Genomic DNA, 22,437 nt, shown 5'->3' on the forward strand with positions numbered 1-22,437 from the left:
CAAATAACATTGCCTATTCAGAATTCCAACCCATTCTCCATCTTATTATCCTCACAAATAATTTGGTCAATTATGCTGAAAGATATTATCATTCTTTTTATTTTATAGACAAGGTAACTAAAATGTAATGTTCTGAGACACACCTCAGTTTATATAGCCATTACACTGTAAACAGGCAGAGACTTAAAACACTGTAGTTTCTAATGCTTTACTCCTTCTTCAGTCACAGTGACTAAAAACCAAACATGGAATCTAAAAAGGTGGAGACCTGTATTTTTCAGTGTTTTAATAGCTTACAGAATACTTGAGTTAAGAGAGTTTCCATTTCTTAATTTTTGACCCATTAGAAAAACATGATTCTTCTCACAATTTCACTAAAAAATGGAACAAGCTCTTTACTTAGATAAAGGAGCCTTCACAGTAAACACATTTGCATACTTTTCTCCAAAACCATGTCTCAGAGAGAGTGTGTCTTGGGCTCTGTGACATTTTGTGGAGAGCCTCATCAGTGTTTCAGTCCACAGTTCTGTAAGCTTGTCAACAATTTCTGATGGTGACAGTGTAAAATGCCATAAGTCCCTATATAAACAAAAGAAAGCTAGTGAATTAAATCTGGTAAAACAGTGATGTCCACTGTAAGAAATATGAGTGTTAATCTTGTTTTTTTTTGGAACAACAGATGTTAATCTTCTTTCACTGTGCACTGGGAATGCAAGGCACATCAGCAGTTACTAATGGGAATCCTGGACCATCAATGCCAGAGACACAGACATAAGTTTAGCATTGGCAGTCCTGAGGTCCTTTTCCAACCTTGACTCCAGCTGATAATTCAGCAAAAGAGGTGATGATGCAGGATATACTGTCAGGTCCACAATAAACAGACCGGCACTGAAGATTCAGAAAAGATTTCCTTCACGGTTTCATTGTCTTTGTTAAAATGTAAAAACCATGCCTTTCATTTAGCTGGGAAGCTAGAATCTGACATTTAACTTGTGTGTGTGTGGAATGTGTGTGTGTGTGCACACGCTCAGTCGTGTCTGACTCTTTGAAACCCCGTGTCCTGGAGCCCAGGCTCCTCTGTCCATGGGATCTCCAGGCAAGAATACTGGAGTGACTTGCCATGGTCTCCTTCAGGGTATCTTCCCGACCAAGGGATGGAACCCTCATTGCTATGTCTTCTGCACAGGCAAGCAGATTCTTTACCACTAGTGCCATGTGGGAAGCCCATCAGAGTCACTGTCATGGTTTCTATTCCGACATACAGAGACAACCAAGGAAATTATGATGCAAATGATAATTACTTGAGGAATAATTCACTTCAAATGAAAATATGGATTTATAATTTATCTGTATACATATATATGTATTCATGTGTATACATGTATCTGTAATAAAAATGAATACTTACCTTTTGTTTATAATGTGTGAGGCACTGTCTGACTTCTTTATATATATTAACTCCCTCTAATAATCTACAGACTAGTTACTATTATTATCCAGATTGTACAGATTAGGAAATGGAATTGCCTGAGAGAGGTTAAGAAATGTGTTCATGGGTATAGAAAGTGAGTGAGTGGCAGAGTTGGAATTCAAATACTGGGAGGTTGTCTGTAGAATCCACACTGCAAACCAGGAAGCTATAAACACATATACTGAAGAGTCATTAAATTTCTAAAAACCCTCAAACAGTCCTAATAAAAGGAAGAGTAGGGAAATGTCTGAAGTCTTCAGAACAATGTTGTAAAAACTGGAAAAATTCACTGCTAAAACTGTTGATAAAAACATGCTTTGAAGAGCGATGTGGCTGACCTGTTAAAATTTAAAATATTTAAATGCAAGCTATATCACAGATATCTGGAGCCTTTGAAATTGATGTTGGTTACAGAAAGTCTGCCTCTAGTTGTCTTTAGCTTTTCTTATTTTCTCTTAAACCTAAACCAACTGTGTTATCACTTTTGAAGTTATTAAAAATAAATCTCCATATCTGACACTGTAGAAATATTACAGTATGTTTGAAGTACGGGTCAAGTGGAAATTTTCCACAGCCTGACTTACATGGTTCAAAAGGAATAGACGGTATTTTTATGCTACTATGATTTGCTCAGAAAAGCACTTTTAAAAGTGAACGTTTTGATATAATCAGAGGCTGAAAGAACTTTTCATACCTACGGGAGTTTTCCAACAGGAAGTGGGATTAACAATTCACATCCTGGCATTTGGTTCAGACTTGTATTTGGAATGCTAATTATTTAGTGAAGAAGGCTGAGTCATGATTACTGGCCCTAAATGAATCTTAAAATGACATATGTATATTTCAGAGACCTCTAAGGAAGTCAAAGTCATATGTAGTTATTTTTATAAGGGTGTTAGGGTCCTTAAAAACTAAATATCTCATAAGATATCTTTATGCATTAAAGATGATCTAGTGTATATGTGACAGATTTAGCTATCCCATAATAAGAAATGAAGCAGAAGCAAAACACAGTGCTGGTTACAGTGATTAATATGTGTTGAACATATTATATAATATGTTACCATATTATATATTTATAAATCCAATCATATTATACACATATATTCATATGATGTTAGTTATATTTTCATGCTAATACATCTGAACTTTTCCTATTTCTTCCTTATCTTCAAAAAGGTATTATTAAAGAAAGAAAGATACTAGGGCTTGCAAAAACCGTATTTAACTTCCATTTTATATTAAGGGGACAGTTCTGTGTCACAAAAGAAAAGAGGACAAATGAACTTAAATAATTACGTGGCAATTACTTTTAATTCCTCTGCTCCTCCTACTCCAGATATTCTACTCACTCACTCTAAACACACACACACACACACACACACACTCAAACAAACCCATTTGAACTCCTAAACCACAAAATAGACTAGAGGGTCCAGGAGCTGAGGAAAATAGTGAAGGGGCCTAGGAACAAGGGCTGCCTGGCTGTCTCCTCTTTCTTTTGACATCCTGAAGAGTTTTGAAGCCCATTAAGAAGCAAGGGATAGATCTGAAAGTGGTCAGTCCTTTAGAGAGAAGCAAGGCCTGAGTTCTGTTTCTTTCTCACCTTCCATGGCCAGGAAATGTACTATTGGCATTCTTGATCTGGTTAGCCTGACTTTCCTACTCTCTTCTTCAGGCTTTGCTTTTTCCTGGTTTGTGCTGTGGTTTGGATTTTAACTAGCTTCGCCACTGCCCCTCCATGACCCAGAATTAGAGATTGGGATATTTGAAATAAGGAAAACAAATAAACAGAAAGAGTCACTTACTATTTACATGATTCTCCCTGGATTACATTGCAAGTCCTTTGTCCTTTTCAAGTTGAGAAGAGGTTTCTTTGCTTAACCGTAATCCTCATTTTCACTTTTCTGTGAATAGCTAAATTCACACTTTTGAGAACCAAGAGAGCTCTCTGGTTCTCCTTCTTTCTTAATCTTCTCCTTTATCAGAGGAAAATGTCCAGGCCCCAAATTTTCTCTCAAGTCATCAAGGACTGAACTGAAATCTTCTGACATTTATTTATTTGGTAAGTCATCCCTCTCTTCTTTAGATACTTTTTGGTGATATTTTTAAAGATCAATAACTCATATATTGAATTTATGGATCTAATCTAATAAATTACATTCACTGCATTACAAAAATTCATGCATTAAATTATTCATTCATAAATCACATAGGCTCTAACCCTAGGATCTCACATTCTATTGTGGGAAACGATCATTAAAGCCAGGAGTTAGTAAACTATCTCTATAAAGGCTCAGAAGGTGCACATTTAGGCTTTTTGAGACATATACTTTTTGTTTCAACTACTCAGCTCTCTTATTGTAGTGGGAAAGCAGTCTTGGACAACATGTAAACAAGTGAGTCCAGCTGTATTTTAATAAATCTTTACTTACAAAAACAGGTGGCACACCAAATTCAGACCCAGAGCCATAATTTGCTGACCCCTGATATAAACAAAAGATAATTATCAGGTGCTTGGAGAAGGGAATGGCAACCCACTCCAGTATTCTTGCCTGGAAAAATCCATGGACAGAGAAAGCCTGGTGGGATACAGCCCATGGGGTCGCAAAGAGTTGGACACGACTGAGCGACTAACACACACACACACACATTAGGTGCTTAACTGTGGTATTTATACAGAACAAAGAGTTCATAGAGGACACAGCAGGCGAATCTCAGCAAACTGACAAGGGGAGGACGGACATATTCCAGGCTAATGTAATAAGGACATCAAGAGAATGCAATATTGGTGACTGTTAGATGAGTTGACAGAGTGACTTATAGCATGTGGCACAAAGAAGTATGAAGGGGCACTGCAAGTCCCTGGAGGTTGTAGGCTTCCCGTGCACTGCCCAGGTTGGACTTGCTGCTTTAAATATGGTGGGTTCTCTTGAAAAATGGGATCTTCAGAGGCTCAGAGCCATGATCAACATGTATTTCAAAATTGCATTCCGGCTCCAGTGGGCAAAGGGAATTAACAGGAAACAGTGCTAATGAAGGCAGATGAAGGCAAGACTGCTGGGAAAGTTTGTAACGGATCAGGTTCAGAAGACTGAAGCTGAAACAACACAGTGATGGTGAAAGGAGGAAAAGGTAGGATTAAGCAAATGCAGTAACAGGCAGGAGTGGGGATGATGACGCTGTGACTTAGTGTCACGAACCAGACGTGGCAGGAGGTCCACCGAGGGCTCACAGACCCTGAGAGGCCTGAGGGGATTCAGTGTTTAAGGACAGCATCAGAGAAGTGAGGACAGGGGTCCAACTCACTGTTCATTCTCTTCCTAGACGGCATCGTGGAACACGCATACAACACACACACACACACACACACACACACATTCCAAAATAGCTAGTGAGACCTCTTCCTCATGCCATTCCTGATCCTCTTACCCTGTTCTATTTTTCCAAAGCACTCACCAACTGCTTGTACTATAGAGCTGACTGTTAAAAAAATGTTTATTATTAATCTTCTATCTCCCCCACTAAATGTAAGGTTCCGAAGGACAGGAACTTGTATTGACTTTGCTCACTGAAGCAGCCTAGGCAACTAGAACAGTGCCTGTCACGTTGTAGGTATTCAATAAAGAGAGTTGATGAATAAATAAGTTCAAAATTGTGTATATAACTGCCATTTTAAGCCCTAACTCTAATATCTTTATTCAACTGTTGCCTCTATAACATTCTAGCATCTTTTGTCATTTGGTAAAAAGATTATTTCTATTTGGTATTTAAAATAAATCCATTTCCCTGCTATACTATTTTTACATTCAAAAGGTTAATTCTATATGATGATGCTTTCCAAATGGAACTTTGTAATTTTTCAGTCTGGCTGAAGAAACTATCATTTGGTAATGAGAGCTCCCCGGCCACCAGGTCCTTCTTGATGATTTGGTCTACCTAGGTTGTAAATTCCTTTAGGGCAGGAACCATACTTATATTTTATACGTGTGTATGTGTGTGAGACAGAACACATCTGTGCACATGCCCAAGCACAGAGGCTGGTGCAGAACACACAGAAGATGCTCAATAAGCATTTTCCTATGCTCTGATTAATGAGAAAGCTGATGTCTATAGCCATGAATATACACATGCAGAGAGGTGGTGGTACCATCAGGCATTCCAGATTTATCCATGAGAGAATGTTCTTATGCCAAAGGCTGTTTCATGAATGTCTGGGCTATGATTTAGATAGGATTTCCCTGGTTGCAAAAATATGCCCTGGTTTAATTCCTGAATCAAGTGGATTTATTCCTATGAAGACCTCCCTGGCTGTGGGGTCTTTCAGTGGCTGGCTTTGTTTCACAGGTATGAAAACAGGAAGCCAGCAGCAGTACCCAGAAAAGAAAAGATTAGTGCTTACTGTCAGATTTGTACAGCATTTTACTAAAGATGGTTAGCAGTTTTGTTTTTGTTTCTTCTTTCATCACATTTTGTCATACACTAAATTTAGTAATTTTATTGTCAGATGGTATGTTCCTCAGATTCAGGAATAATGTTTTATTTTTATCTTTCCCAGGAGCAAATACATTATCTAACTATACAAAGCAGGGCACTCAATAAGTTAACTGAATTTGAATTATGAAATGGTTTTGTAGAAAAAAAATGTTTTTCTTACATCCTAAGCTAGAAGTTGCTGTTTTTGAAAAGAAAGAATTATCTTAGAAAATTTTGATGTTTGGCTCATGTAACTTATACCTTCTTTCAACCCCTTTCAGGCGACTGTCACATCAATTTGTGATATCTCTGTGAATATATTAAAGTTCACTGAATAATAATTACCAAAAAATCATAAATGTAGGATTGAGGTTCATTTTAATTAGAGGGGAAAAAAAAATCTCCATGTTAAGAAGCTACGTAGATTCTCTTTTTATTTCAAAATATTTCCCCGTGAATGGAGACTGAACTATGTTGAATTTATAACAAGAGCAAACAAACAGATATAACCTACAACTTATGAGCCAGTGTTGTATTCAGCAGCTTTCCAAATGAACACTTTTTCTTTGATAGTATCTGTTAACTAGCTATATTTCTTAATCTTCATAAATGCCATCACTTAATTACTTTAACTCTTTTTAATGATTTGCTAAGTCAGCAAGTCTGTCTTTCCTGGTTAGAGTGCTCCCTCTGGTGTTCACTGCCCAAGATGCACCAGCTCCAATCCAATGAATTTGTGTGTTAACACGCTTGGTTCTAAAGCAGAGCAGAATGGAATAGTTCTTGGGGTAGTTTAAAAGATTTAAACACATTTCACCTTTAAGTTAAACCTTTTAAGCAGAGAAAGTGATGTCATCGAGGAAGACAAGAAGAAATATCTGGAAGTTCCCTTAGAATCTAAAAACCAGCAAGATAATTACCTCCCTCCACTGCTCACAGCTTCGCCTCCTCTCTGATAAGTTACTGGAATGTTACAAAAAAAAAGGAACAATTAATAGACATGTTTGCATTTACATATCAAAAGCTATGACATTCAAGAGCATCTTTCTAGAATGGAATGTTTTCTCCCTTTCTACTTAGAAACATTGCAAAAACTCATCACAGGAAATAGATATCTGATTCAACCAGTATTTTTTTAAAGATGGTATAGAATTAAATGTTATTCTTATTTTCTTAATGTGTTAACAAGTTTGAAAAATAAGGAGAAGCAAACTTCCATATACTCTTATTAAGTATAATGACTATTACACATTTGTACATTCACATTCTCAGATTTCTATCTTGAATTTATTATTAGATCATATAATTTCATGATTTTATATAAGTGGAATTTATATCTTAAATTTTGGAAAATAAAAACCTACCAGACCATTTCCCCAGAAACATGAGTACCAGTAAGACAGATATAAACGTGAAAATAAACCTTTCTCTCCACACACAAAGATGTATGCCAAGTTGTGACTATTAATTAATGCGACCTATTTTTTATTGTGGTTTGAGAAAATACCTCTCATTATATTTTCATCAGACATATATACATAGTGATATATATTTTAATTCCTCTGAAAGTGTTCTCAGTTTAATAAGTTATGGGTATAAAATTTAGCTGTGACAAAAAAAGATTTGCACATAGTTACACAAGGGGTTAAGAATATTAGCTTTTCTGTAAATACAGACACATTTTCTAAGAACAATTATGTTTCTAAAATCTGCCAAATTCTGCTACTTAGAAGAACTCCAAACTGGGAGTCTGTTAAGGAGAGATAACTGCATCCAGTGATTATAATAACTGGATTAAAACCGAGAAGGCAGGGCCGCAGGTACATTTTTACTAAAGGTGATGCGAAAGAAGAGGACCCTCTCTGAAAGAAACTAAATAGAATAGAATATTAGGACTTGGATTTAGGGGAAATGAAAAGTTTTATCTTTCAAATATGTTGTATATTTTGGTTACCTTTAAGAATGTTGATTCTATGGATAGAGAATTGCTTGGGAGAGAAAATTTTGTTGGAAATCCAGAAAGCTTACGTTAAGGGGAAAAAAATGCACTGCCAAGTCTAAAATAATCAACTGATCATTAGCATGTTAAATCATGCTGAGGGCAGAAACAGTGTGCCTATCTAAGGAAACACATGCAAACTAGGCTCAGATGCACTGTGGAATCATGAATAAACAACTGCGTTGAAGGGATGACAAGCAACACCAACCATTTCTACTTCAAGGGCATGCCTGGTATGAGTAAATGAAGCACTGTTTCCGTTTTAAGTCCTTTCCCCCCAGCTTACTGCAGAAAATGAAATAAAAACAGCAACACAATAGTACAACACATGCCGAACTAACAAAGGAAAGGAGGAGGGTAAGCGCAAATATATACCTGTTGGTGTGAAGGTAAAAGACGGGACTGAAAAATCAAAACAAAATATAAACCAGTTATTAAGCTGAAGAGAGAAAGGGAACATATCACATTAGTATAAATCAAGCAGACAGCTGAACATAAAACAAATGTAAATAACTAAGCCAGTAGTTCTGACACTCTGATATGTGAATAAAACCAAATCTGAGGGTAAAAAATAAGCTTGTCTCTGCAGGTAACATTTCGAAGCGTCTGACATTCTAGGATGGGAGGGGGGTGGCGACTGTGCTGGGTTAGCCTGTGGATGACCCCTGCTTTTAGTAATAGACTTAGCTCATGGCTTTAGTACAAACAGGAATCCTCTACTATTAATCATTTCCAAACATTGGATAATGGGTTCTTAAACAAGTATTATCAGTGTCTTGCCTAGCCTTATCTAGAAATCTGAAAGTAAATGCTTATTAAAGTGGACTAACTAATATAATAGGTGCACTTGGGCATTTATCACCTAGAGAAAGACAGGGATACAGACAGAGGGAAGAAGAGCGTGAATGACATAAAGACCGAAAGGTAGAAAGAAGACCGAAAGGAGAAGAAAGGAAAACCACGGAAAGAAAAGGAGGGAGGGGAGAAGACAGAAAGAAAGAAGGAAGGAAAGGGAAGGAAGGAAGAAAGCAAGCAAAGAAAGAGCTGCAACAAAGAAAGCCACAAAACTGAACTGTTACGCTAACAAGAAATGCCTGAGCCTTAATATAGAGTGTATTGCTACATTTTTATCATCATCGGAATTTGTGAATGGACAGAATATTTCGGGGGTTTTAACTTTAATTCTGCGATTATCGTTTATACCTAGAAGCTTTCTAGAAGTAGGCTGAGGATTTAAAAAAAAAATAGCACACCAAAAGCTAAACAATAGAACAATAATGCTCCTCTGAAAATCTTCACTCTCTGCAGTTATAAATCTTAATCTAATCAATAATGCCTGGAATTGAACTGCAGACCTCAAAAGTGGCATTCTTGCCTCCCCCACTTGTCCTATCTTCTCCCATTCCTGGCTGTTGGATAACACCAGAGTTATTTCCATGACATTTCATAGAGGGAAGAGGCTTTTTTTTCCCCAAGCTCTTCACATTAATTTAAAGTAAACACTGCCCTGGTAAAGAAAGCAAGAGAATCTACATTACTCCTTGAAGACTAAAATTTGCTTTTGAGAAATCCTTAATACACACAAACTAGAATACTGATTACTTATCATGGATCAAAAAGCTGACAAAAATGTATTTTCCACTTCATATTTGTCTAGAAGAAATTTACTTTAGGATTAGAGCACTGGGGTTGCAGACTTGAATGCCATAGCATCCTTTACAACTGTCACTTCTCACCAGACCATTTTATCTCTGAGCATATTAGGAAGGAAAAAAAAACAAAAGCCTCAATGCTGGGGATCCAGTTTATACACTGTCTTCTTTTGCTACATAGCAGTCTCTGTCTTAAGAATTCTATTGTGTTTTCTTTCAGTCAGGTCTTTTCAGAGAGTCAATATAATTTAGTTACAATCAAAAATTCAGCGCAATAACTCATGCTCATAAAAAATATAAAAGACATACATTTGAAAGTAAAGATACTCAAGCAAGAATGGAGTGCCTGAACATTAATTTGCAATCACAAGGACACGGGGAACAAATGGAAGGTCCTTGTCAGTACTCCTGGCCAACTGCTAACCTCAGTCTAAGGAATGGAAGAAGAGATGAAAAGAGGTCCATCTAAATGAAATTTTTACAGCTGGTTCACCAAAGGACAACTTAATTCTCAAACCTTCCAGTAATAAATCATTTTATCCAGTGATGTTGGTGCATTCTGTGGACAAAGAGTACGAGCAGAGGGAATACCTACAGATAAATGTAGGGGGCAAATGTTAAAAATGCTCACTATTACCCAAAGTCCTACTCTGGCTTGATGTTTCATAGGGCAGTAGGCTCTTTCACATTGATTTCTTTTAAATATTTCACTTCCTTTTTTTTTAGGATGACCATCATTGTTTCGGGCACAGTCAATTTAAGATTTCAGAATTCACTTTTTAAAATTGCATAGAACCAGAAATATGAAAAAGTGCCAAAAAGGCAAAGTGAGGAAAGCAGAATCAAATGCTCACCAATTACATTTGTGATTATGTTCTATGATTTCTGCTTAACAGGAGCTAGTTAAAAGGACAATATTAGTGTAACAGGTTTTGCAGAAAGAGCACACAGGCATTTCCCAGCATGCTTAAAGTGCATTAGTAAGAGAAAAGAAACATTTCAGAAGGGAAGAAGGTTTCATGTCACATATTGAGGTTTCAAGACTAGAGAGAGCATTCCATTGTTACAACTACACAGCTATCATACTCATGGCAATAAAAATTAGAAAATTCCTGGAAACTCAAAACATTCTACATCGAGATGTTAATTAGTCACTTTTCCTCATTCATACGGGATTTCAGAACACAACTCCCAACAGCCCGCCTATGCCCTGCTCCACAACACACAGACACCCACAGACCCCTTCTCTGCCTTATTTTTTGGGCAAAGGTTTTATATGGTAATGCGTAGCCCTGACCCTTTTCTTTGAATGTGTGATGAGCAACTAGTCTCTTCACAGTAACCTCTCAGCCCCCATTTTCCATTTCACAGGCAGGGATACTGACATTTTTGCTTTAATATTGATATAGGACACATATCTGAAAAAAAATATTTAAGGATGATAATGCTAAGGCAAATGTATGTACATAAGGAGACTGCTGTGGAGCCACGGGCCAGAGGCACGTTCATAGATTTCCACAGCGTGGGTGATGAATTTGTGTTGACTCTTTCTTGCCAAGACCCCTTGTGACTGAGAGCACAAATATTTTAGACTGTTGTCTCAGACTGTTTCACAGCTGAGAGGGATAGTCAATAGGACTTTTCATTGAGAAAAGGTCTAACTAGCAGGAACAAATTCTGACTTTGCCATATCAATGCTCAGAGAAATAGCATGGTCAAGCCACGTGGGAAATATTCACTTAGGAAATATGTAGACAATTTTTTTTTAAAGGAGGGTGATGGTGGGAGTGGGTATTTACTAGTCATCCTCTTTAAATCTGCTTTGCAGCAGAAATGCTATCTTAGACTTATAGACCCTATAACTAGGGTTGATTACCCTGTCATCCAAAAACCAAGACAATTTTGAGACCCAAAGGAGCACTGTCAATAATTTAGTTGGACTAAAGACATAAAGCGGGCCTGTGGGCTAAAAACTTACAATCACCCTGTTGACAGCCCAGAATTGATGAAGATATTTGAGGAGAGAAGGGGAAAAGGATTATCTGTCTGAGAGTGATAACAAACTCATCAGGAAATGAAAAATATCAACCACCAATCTGCAGACTTTGAGACTATGTGGCAAAAGTATCTGTGAATTCCTCAGCTTATTTGGCTCATCCATAAAACTGTAAATAGCTTTAGCCAGATAAACTTTCTCTTCTAAACTGCAGATACATTTTTAACAATCATCATTGCCCATCAACAGTATAGACATAGTCAGCTCTGCAACTTTAAACATAACAATAAAAAAGGAGTAAGTGTTCTCTCTCTGCAAACTGAAGCACATTATTCACTCAAGCATTCCAATTCACTAAGAAAAAATTATTTTATAAATAATCAGAAATACAATTATTTATAAACAATCTCTTTCACTTCACAAAGGGGAATGATGCTCCTTTTAAAGTTGTATGACAGTCCAAAGCTTGGATTTATAATTCTTGAGACATGGAGATTAAAAATTTTCCTTCAGGATATAAATCAATAAAGTAATTCCCTAAGGGAACAAGGGAATGGTATCACAACCAAATGTAGACCTACCCTGGTGAAATATATTTTAAAGAAATTGAGCCTGAAACAGATAAGTCCTATTGTAGTACTGATATCCAAGTGGAGTTTATACCTAGATATTGCAATAAAATAAAGCAGTTTTGTAAATTTTTATATGTTAAAATAATTAATATAGGATACATATATATAAAATCAAGAATAACTTAAGAGTCATATATTGAAATCAAGAGTTATGCAAACATGGTAAAATATGAAAAATTTAGGAAAGGTAATACCTTTTCTGATACCCGCATAAGTACTAGCCAGCCCGTTTCTCTTCTTTCGGTGTCGATACAGCCAGATGCTAAAAACCATAAGGATGATCCAACAGGCAGCCCCAATTCCTGCAATGAATGCTGGCTGCTTCACTACATCTGAGATCTGCTGAGCAAGGCTGACTTGGTCCTCAGGTGACACGGGGTTTCCATGAGAATCTGAAAAGGCCATCTTTGGGTTCATTCATGTTTAAAACTCAGTGAGACAATAAGCACATGCTTATATATGTAAAGTGGCCGTCGTTATTCTGTTAATTTTTGGACAATAATCTCTGTTTTTCGTTACAACATGCACCATTGTCAGTTAAAAGAGTTCATGAGATTTGGGGTAAGATTATATTCACCTTATTTATTTGAATTGAAAACAAATACAATAATTTTACAGAATATATTTTAAAACAAAGATAATAGCCCACAATGTCTATATTTTACTTCAGAAAACTGCAGTTCACCGATTTTCAGTGCAAACTGAGATAAAATACAAATTACATTTCTAAAAAGTGAAATACTTTAACCCAAGAATACAATTAAGGAGTACTGAATTGTTGTTGTTTAGTTGCTAAGTTGTATCTGACTCTTTTGTGGCCCCATGGACTGTGTGTGTGTGTGTGAGTGTGTGCGTGTGTGGTGTGCATCTCCTCTGCCCAACCTGTGAACAGTCTAACACTCTTAACTACCTCAGAAACACATTATTTGAAACTATGTTCAGAAGGGTCTACAAAAATTCAGGATCATTAAAAAACAATGAAAAACTGAGATTATGTTATCACTGAAAGACTATGAAAAAGCCTTTTTTTTTTTAAATGGAATTTTTATTTTTATGTTTCTGCCCACACCATGTGACTTGTGGGATCCTAGTCCCCCAGCCAGGGCTTAAACCTGGGCCCTCAGCAGTGACAGTGCAGAGTTCTAACCACCGAACCGCCATGGAACTCTTGAAGAAAACTTTCTTTTAAAATAATAACCATGGCCAGAGACAGCTATAAGAACATTAAACATGGACAAGATTATCAAGGGTTATGAATAGTCAAAAAGGCTCCTATTTTCTCTCAGCTATTTTGATTCAAGAATTTAAGATTGATGGAATTATGGCTATTAAAATGTACTTAGTTTACATTTATGTAACAGACTCATTGCTCAAGCCCACCATTTTACCACGTCACACAGAGCAGTCTGCAAAGTCTATAGAAGTCTGGAAGCTGTTCTATCATCAAGGAATAACCTACTTTGTGGGCACTAAGTGATTCCAATGCTGAGGATGCCCAGTGACAGAATTCTTAATATCTGTAAGAATTATTTACTATCTGTATCTGTTCTCTTAATGTTCTTCCTCTACAACATCTGGTCAAATGGGACGGCGTTTGCCTATTTCATTAGAATTGGTGCTTTCTTACAGTTGTTAAATCATTTGACTCTAAAATTGTTCTGCTAAAACCACCTGCTTTAAAGTAGAAATATTTTTTCCAGCGCAAAACTCATTTTTTTCCAGAAAAACAATTGGAATAACTCATTATTTATGAATAATATTTCTCAAATAGAAAATACACAGGTTTTTTTCTTATTAAAAGATATTGCTTTCTGATAAGACATTGGCAGGTAAAATAAAAAGCATTCCAAGGCTAAGGAAACAACCTTAGGAAAATAGCCTTTCTATATAGGGCTAAATTGCTACTCCTGTTGTATATGGGTGTGTTTTTTATTTACCTTTTTTTTAAACAAAATTCCAGATTTCATTCTATGGAGGGTCAAGGCTGAAACATTTATTTTCACAAGCAATTGCTGTCACCTGCCTTCAACTGTTTCTTGACTGAAAGTTTCATTTCATGTTCCAGACTCTTTTATCTATGGTTATCCTAAGAGCACTTCATCCTCTGAAAGTTCACCAAGCAGATCTATTCTTTTTATTTCTAATACACCCTTTGTATCTGCTAGGTTTATAGATTTCATGGCTATTTGTGCAAAGTTAAGTTGGGTGGCTTCAGATTTTATGAAGACAGCTAAGAGGGGTTCCACGCAGGCGACCAGATGGGCTTAAGAGAATAAAGTGCAGTGTGACTAATGAATTAGAATGGCCCTTCTATATCTGCGTCTGTGTCTCACCGCAGCTGAGGCTATATTAAGATATGGAAAACTGGAACACATTTATAACTTCAAGAAAACCAATTTGATCCTTAAATCCTATGATTTAAATCTTAAATAAATAAAGTTACACATGGTCCTTTTTTCCAATTCATTTTTGAAAATCCAGAACTAGAAGTCATATATAATTAAAAAAAACAGGCAAATGACAAGACAATATACAGGGTCATTGCCATGTAACTTTTAATTTTAGTTTTAGTAAGTTAATACTAACTTTTCACAAAACTAGGCAACTATTTGAGTAAAAAGACCTATGTTTAGACTGTTTTCTCCTGTACCTTAGGTAACATTGTAATAGATTAAGCAATTTTTAAAAGATTGTTTTCTATACTGCTTAAAAGTTTGGAATAAATGAACCAGAAACAAAACCATGAAGCTATTTTTTTTTGCTTAAAAGTTTTGCATATTATAATCTCTGTTGAAAAAAAAAAGTGTTAAAGGTAAAAGATATTCTCAGAATGAAATTCTGGCCCATGTCTGCAGCAGAGACAACAAGCTCTCCACTCAAGCTTGAATGGTTCTCGCATAGCATACAGCTGCCAGGGGGTAACTCCCTAGCCAGTGACTTGATTTTGCAGTGTTCCCATTCATCTGCTTAGAATCACAAAACTGAGCTCTGTGCAGCAGCAACACGCACAATTTCCAGACATGGTACTATCTAAACCTTGCCCCACGCTGTGTGTTTCATTTCTTATTTTCTGCTGGCCCAGGGTCAACCTTGGAAGCCACATCAGCCTGAGACTCTCCACGTCTACAATCACTGGACTTCAGGTGGACTCTGTGTCACTTTATAGAAATTCTGCAAATGTACCTGGTACAGCAGCTAGTATTATCTTGACAGCAAAACATCAACAACAGTTTCCAAATTGAATGTAAAGTTCCTTATGTATGGCAACAAAGTTTATTAAAAGTAGAATGTTTCTTAATTTTGTTCTGAGATAATTTCTAAGATGTCATCAATATTACCAACATGAAACAATACTATGCACTTATTTGTGATATACAAAGATTCAGGTATCTGATTCTTTTTCATAATTTAGCAACTGACATAAAATACTACTAATGCTTAACTTCTGATCTGGAAGGAAAAATTTGACTATATGCTTCTCAGGATCATGAAATTTAAATATCATCTCTTAACATCTCTCAACACCTTTTCTCTCCCCCTTCCATTTACAATTTTGTTGCTGTTTTTTTGTTGTTGTTTCTTTTAGATTTGACTGGTAACCATTTGATAATTTGAATTTTATGTGTATTTCTCTATAAAGAAGTATGGCAACCAAGTGTTCTGCCAGTTTTTTATTCCTCTAACCAGTTTTGAGGCACATTGTATTTTTAACTTTCTAAGTAACTAGTTGGAGAAGGCAATGGCAAGCAACTCCAGTACTCTTGCCTAGAAAATCCCATGGATGGAGGAGCCTGGTAGGCTGCAGTTCGTGGGGTCGCTAAGGGTCGGACAAGGGTCGGACACGACTGAGCAACTTCACTTTCACTTTTCACTTTCACGCATTGGAGAAGGAAATGGCAACCCACTCTAGTGTTCTTGCCTGGAGAATCCCAGGGACGGGGGAGCCTGGTGGGCTTCCGTCTATGGGGTCACACAGTCGGACACGACTGAAGTGACTTAGCAGCAGCAGCAGCAAATAACTAGTGCATACCATATTTCAATGCTCTTTAACATCTCAGTCTATCTTTTGTTATCACATGCGATATAATTTTAAATTGACAAAAATGGTAAATATAAATTTCATATTGCTCTAAACTTCTAATACTTAGTTTAAGTTTTGCACATATATATATATTTTTTTTATTTACCCAAACCACATCTTTCCTGTTCCCTGAGGTATCCTTTGTTGTTGTTTAGTTGCTAAATCCTGTCCTACTCTTATGCAACCCCATGGACTGTCAGGCTCCTCTGAGGAAGGGATTCTCCAGGCAAGAATACTGGAGCAGGTTGCCATTTCCTTCTCCAGGGGATCTTCCCTACCCAGGGAATGAACCTGGGTCTCCTGCATTGCAGACAGCTTCTTTACCATGGAGACAGCAGGAAAGTCGAGGAGGTCTCATTGGTGCTCAGTTAATAGTATTTGTTGAACAGATGAAAAAAAATTCAGTAGGATAGAAAAAGGATGGCACTGAACATTTACAGCCTTTTGCTCAAAATACCATTTAAAATGTTTGTTTGGATAAGCTTAAATTTAGTTCTGATATTATAGACAGATAAAATAAATCTAACAATATTATTTTTGTAATTCTTTGCCACATTCCATAGTCTGTGCAACTTGAATTGGTTGCCTCCACTACGTACATAAAAGAAAAGCAGGACGATGGGTACTTTGATAAGTCTTTCTAACCAGATCTGCACTGGCACTCACCTAACTGGATGAATTGTGGCTCACTCTTCACCCCCGACCCGGCCCCCGTGCTGGCTGCCACCTCTACACTATACCGGATCCCAGGAACCAGTGACGGAATAACCACAGAAAAGGTGGAACCATCTACTGTCTTGTTTATATGGTATCGCGTTTCATTGCCCAGACACCAAACCTGTAAGAAGAGCACAACAGTTACGTGAGTTAATATAAAGATCAATATAGTATTGTGGTTTTAGACCTAGACAGAGTTCAGATCGATCATGAACCTAATATAGGAAGTTTCAAAAGTCATTTCTCCCCTAGATCTAGTTCTGAAAAGATGCTTCCTGTCAAACCTGTGTATGTTAGAGGGAGGATAAGGGGAGGAGGGAGGTGGGAGGGGTGTACAGGAGGGGGAACTCATGTACACCCATGGAGGATTCATGTCAATGTATGGCAAAACCAACCAATATAATACTGTAAAATACTTAGCATCCAATAAAAATTAAAAAAAAAAGAAAAAAAAAACCTCTTTGAACTTTCTTATATACTCTTAAAGGATTATATCAAGTGATTCTACAAATGTTTCTACAGAGGATTATATCAGGCAATTCTACAAATGATTCTACAAAGACCCTGGTTCTTATCAACAGGATTTGCTTTAAAAAAAAACAACACCTAGGTATTATATGCCAGAAAAAGATAAAAGGAACTTGCAAAAACCTGTATACATCCAGATAAAGAACAGTAACTTACTTATCATCATTCAGTATTTGCATTTCTACTATGGACCAGGCATAATACCAGATATCACAAAACAAAAATGAGTGGGAAACTGTGTGTCTAATACTTTATTTCAACAGTTCTCTGGGATAAAATTACCTGGTGCTGTCACAGAGCCATCATTTTTTATGTCAAAACCAAGAAGCAGTTGATTTAAAAAGAGAGAGGGTTTCTGAATAATCTAAACTATCTTGGCATAAACATGGTTTTTAAAAATAAAACAAGGACACATTTAGCACATGGAACTCTGCTCAATAATATGTGGCAGCCTGGATGGGATGGGGGTTTGGAGGAGAATGGATACATGTGTATGTATGACTGAGTCCCTAGGCTGTTCACCTGAAACTATCACATCATTGTTAACTGGCTATACCCCCAATACAATATTAAAAGTTCATAATAAATAAAGAGATTGAGCCAGGACCTATTACAGAAGTCTTTCCCTGAAATATGTATTCCAGACCACCAAGACCTAAAAAATAAATAAAATAAACTGAACATAAAGAGTAAGGATCATCCTAAGATTTATTCCATCTATGGTATGTTGAACTATTATCAATGAAAGAAAAATAGCACTTTGATCTTATATTTATGGTAATACCAATTAATTTTTGATAAAATACACGATCCTAATAACAATACATATTTGATTTGAAAGAAAAACATTCTCCTAATAAGAAAATTATCATATCTCTCATTAACTTTGATGATATTTGTGGTAGGAAATTATTTTTAGGAAATTAAGACTTCCGAACTATGTTATAATCCTTAATTTAAATTTCTCTAAAGGATTATTGAATTATTAGAGTGACCTTTTGCAGTGTTTTAGATCTTGGATATGATGCATGACAGTATATGGACTCAATTTCTATAAGAAAATGATCCATGCAGTAGTAAAACATGCTCTGTATTCTTTATGAGGTCCTCCAGCAAGATGTAGGATTCTTTTCAAGTAGCCTATTGTTTAAACTGTAATAGGAAATGGGATTTAAAATGAATCTAAGAATATCCGTGTCCTCTTTCACATGGGCAAAAATCTTTTTTTCTTTGAAAGTTAATATTATTTTAATATAGTTTCAATGCATAATACCAACAAATGGTCAGACTCTATACCAGGGTCTGATCATTTGGAAATAAAGAGTCCTTTGTGATTTTTTTCCCCCAATTACATTACACAGCTGAACCAAAGCCACAAACTGATTTTGTACCAGTCAATCAGGTTGTGAAAGGCATTTTATTATTTTAAATTGACCATGAAGTTAAGTGAAATCCACCCTTTCTCATTTCTTTAGGAGAAAAATGAGTTTTGACTCTTAGGGGAAAATGCCTACATTAACACAATTTTGCTTGAGAGCTGAGACATCGCCTTATTTTATATGCTTAAAAATCTCTATAACAGTTTATTTTTCCAGACTGAACCATAGCATCCCAGTATTGAAATAATCTTGAAACTCATGAGAAAGTTCTTCAAAGTGTAGAGACTCTTACCTATTAATGACTCAATTACAGTAGATCTAATTTCAAATACCCTAAAATATATACAGTGCGTTTATAACAGTATTTTAAATACTTTTTAAAAATGTCACCCCTTTAACTTATACACAAATTCATAAAGAGGTTTTTAGTTTGTTTTTAAAAGTCATTTTAAAATAAAATGTTATACCTAAAATTGAGCTCAGTATATTTGGTCATTGTACAAATTATTTTGGTACTCAGAAGTATATTTATGGTCTTTATTTGGGCATTACCAAAAAGTGCATACCAAAATCACCTGGAAAGATCTACCAAAGTATATAAACAAGGGCCTTATTACAGGTGCTGAATCAGAATCTTTCAGACTGGGGGCCACGCACCTATATTTGGAAAATGATTCCATAAGTAATTTTGATGTTAGCATGCAATTACCTGTAGAAGGTAAATGTATATTTACTTTCTTAGCATCAATTTCATATCAATAGAAACAGGTAAGTTTTCACATTTATGAGACAATTCAGTAAATGTAATTTAACTGGTAACTAGAAAAATACTGAGGTATCATGGACATATAAGGCACTGTCTATAGAAATATACATTTTGCAGTTAAAAGTCTTCTAGTATGTAATGTCGGAGAAGGCAATGGCAAGCCACTCCAGTACTCTTGCCTAGAAAATCCCATGGATGGAGGAGCCTGGTAGGCTGCAGTCCGAAGGGTTGGACACAACTGAGCGACTTCACTTTCCCTTTTCACTTTCACACACTGGAGAAGGAAATGGCCACCCACTCCAGTGTTCTTGCCTGGAGAATCCCAGGGACGGGGGAGCCTGGTGGGCTTCCATCTATGGAGTCACACAGAGTCGGACATGACTGAAGTGACTTAGCATCAGCAGCAGCAGTATGTAATGTGTTTACATACATATTGAAAAAATACAAGTGAAATTTACTCTCTTGCTTGATTTCCCTAATTCAATCTATCATTTACTCATTTAACACAGCTCATTAAGACTGTGCTATAATGCTTATTCATTAATAGGGTAAATCTATGTCCCTAACTTAATTTTGTTCTACTCTGGCATGCTTGAATATATTTGCTTGAAATTAATCTAGATAAGCCTTTCTAAATTTAATGATTAGAGATGATTAACTTCACAGGTAAAAATAATTATTTAGAATCACTGAATTAAATTACTCTCAATATATCGTATGTTTAAAAATTTTCATTCAAACATATATAGAAATTTAAAATTGAAGTTCCTCTGAGACATAAAATTTTGTTTAGAGATGATAAAATATGAAAACAAATTTATTAAAAAATTTTCAGGCACACTAAAATAATTTTTCCAACTTAACTCCAATGTTACAAAATACCAAATGTGTTGGAAGAAAGAAAGAAACCATATCTGATACAATTCCCTGGAGCAAACTATTTCTGCAAATGAATTTAAGCTGGATTTGGGGCAGAAAAAAGAAATTTTGATTAGCCTTTACATGTGTTGTTTGTGTGTGCACCTATATATACTGTGAACAGGTAAATACTCTCTTAAAAAAATTTTTTTTTTCAAATGGCTTAAGAAAAATGTATTTCACAATTACTGACTCAACAGACAAGTATTTAAAAAATAATTTATGTTGCTGTGCTGACCAGCAGATGGCGCCAAATATCCATGAACAATATAACCAAGCTTGCTTTTTTACTATACGTGTATTTACCTTATACTCTTGGACCATTCCATTTTGAGTATCTTCAGGAGGTGGCTGCCAGCTAACGAGAATTGCAGTTCCATTTCCATCATTCTTTGATACAGTTACACTTTGAGGTGGGGCACTGGGTGCTATTAAATTGTTTTAAAGAGCAGGTTTATAAATAAGCATACTAGAAAACATTGAAAGCAAGCATTTAAACCATTAAACAAAACATATAAAGTTTATGTCTATATATATATATATATATATGTATATATATGTTTTAAAGATATATCTCATCCAAGTCTGATTAATCCCAAACTATTTAAATTTTTCCTCAATACTGCTAACCTATTGTCACTGTGAATTTTCTATAACCAAAGTGATATAGATTATCTCCACAGAACATTCCGGGAGAAGTCCTCTCTCTCCTACTGTAGTCCCACGTTCTCCCTAAAATGCTCAAAAGTATAAATGCTAACTATCTCTGACCTTAACTGTATTATAACTTACTGTAATCAAAGGAACAACTTAGGAACAATTCTTGTTATTTTTAAAGATTATACTTGTGACATGTAACTTGCAACCTTTATGCAAATACTAATTTTAATTTCCAGTTACATGGTGGCTAAACATACTGGTTTGTGTAGAGTTGAGGGGTTTCTAGGGACATGAGGCATAAAATGTTAATTCCAGAAGGTCCTGGGCAAACCAAGACATTACTCACTTTATTTACAAATCATCCCTCAAAATAACATTTGATAAATGAATGAAAAAATTAATGGAAAGACAAGCATATTGAGAATAATTACATCTTTAAATGTGAATTTTAGTTCTGAATAATTAGATATATCCAAGATATGTCATTAATAATACAATGTTCACATTTGCACATTTTTATATAGGCCACTATTAAAGCAAGTCAAGTATTACGGACTTTAGTTTTTAGTAGTTCTAATTAAATAACTTCTATTAACAAAATATAATGCTCACTACCAAGACAGTTAATAATGTCACTATTACCATTAGAAATTTTCAATTAAGTTAATAAAAGCCTAATGAAAGTATCGCAATGCATAGTCATCACACATTTCATTATACTTGCCTTCTTCTAGGGTTTTGGCAAATTTAATTTCACTGTCTGCTCCTTGAAATTCATTAAAAAAAGGACGAGCCTTAATTTCATAGTTGACTCCTTTTTTGAGATCAGGGATAACCACACTGTTTTTGGTTGGGGTCCTCACTTCAAAAACTAACCACTCGGATTCACCATGGTTGGCTCCAGATGGGCGGTAAAGAACTTTGTATCCTTGAATATACTGAGACTGTTGGTCCACCTATTACAATGACAAATAAAATGCAATCACTCAAGGCAATGGCAACCCACTCCAGTACTCTTGCCTGGAAAATCCCACGGACGGAGGAGCCTGGTTGGCTGCAGTCCATGGGGTCGCTAAGAGTCCATACGACTGAACGACTTCACTTTCACTTTTCACTTTCCTGCATTGGAGAAGGAAATGGCAACCCACTCCAGTGTTCTTGC

At 36.0% G+C, this 22,437-nt stretch overlaps 1 protein-coding gene across 1 annotated transcript in view; it reads right to left on the reverse strand.

The window, feature by feature from the left end:
- Positions 1-22,437, reverse strand: part of ROBO1 (roundabout guidance receptor 1) — a 478,536-nt gene that overhangs the window by 47,874 nt on the left and 408,225 nt on the right. The window contains exons 15-19 of the mRNA XM_055410221.2: positions 22,000-22,231; positions 20,922-21,043; positions 16,974-17,145; positions 12,421-12,618; positions 6,868-6,910 (exon numbers count right to left, since the gene is read on the reverse strand). Of these exons, the coding sequence (XP_055266196.2) occupies positions 6,868-6,910; positions 12,421-12,618; positions 16,974-17,145; positions 20,922-21,043; positions 22,000-22,231 (767 nt within the window). The remainder of the gene's footprint in view (positions 1-6,867; positions 6,911-12,420; positions 12,619-16,973; positions 17,146-20,921; positions 21,044-21,999; positions 22,232-22,437) is intronic.

The sequence above is a fragment of the Moschus berezovskii genome, chromosome 1 (assembly GCF_049115385.1).
Source record: "Moschus berezovskii isolate FMDL1 chromosome 1, NW_MosBer_1.0, whole genome shotgun sequence".
NCBI lineage: Eukaryota > Metazoa > Chordata > Mammalia > Artiodactyla > Moschidae > Moschus > Moschus berezovskii.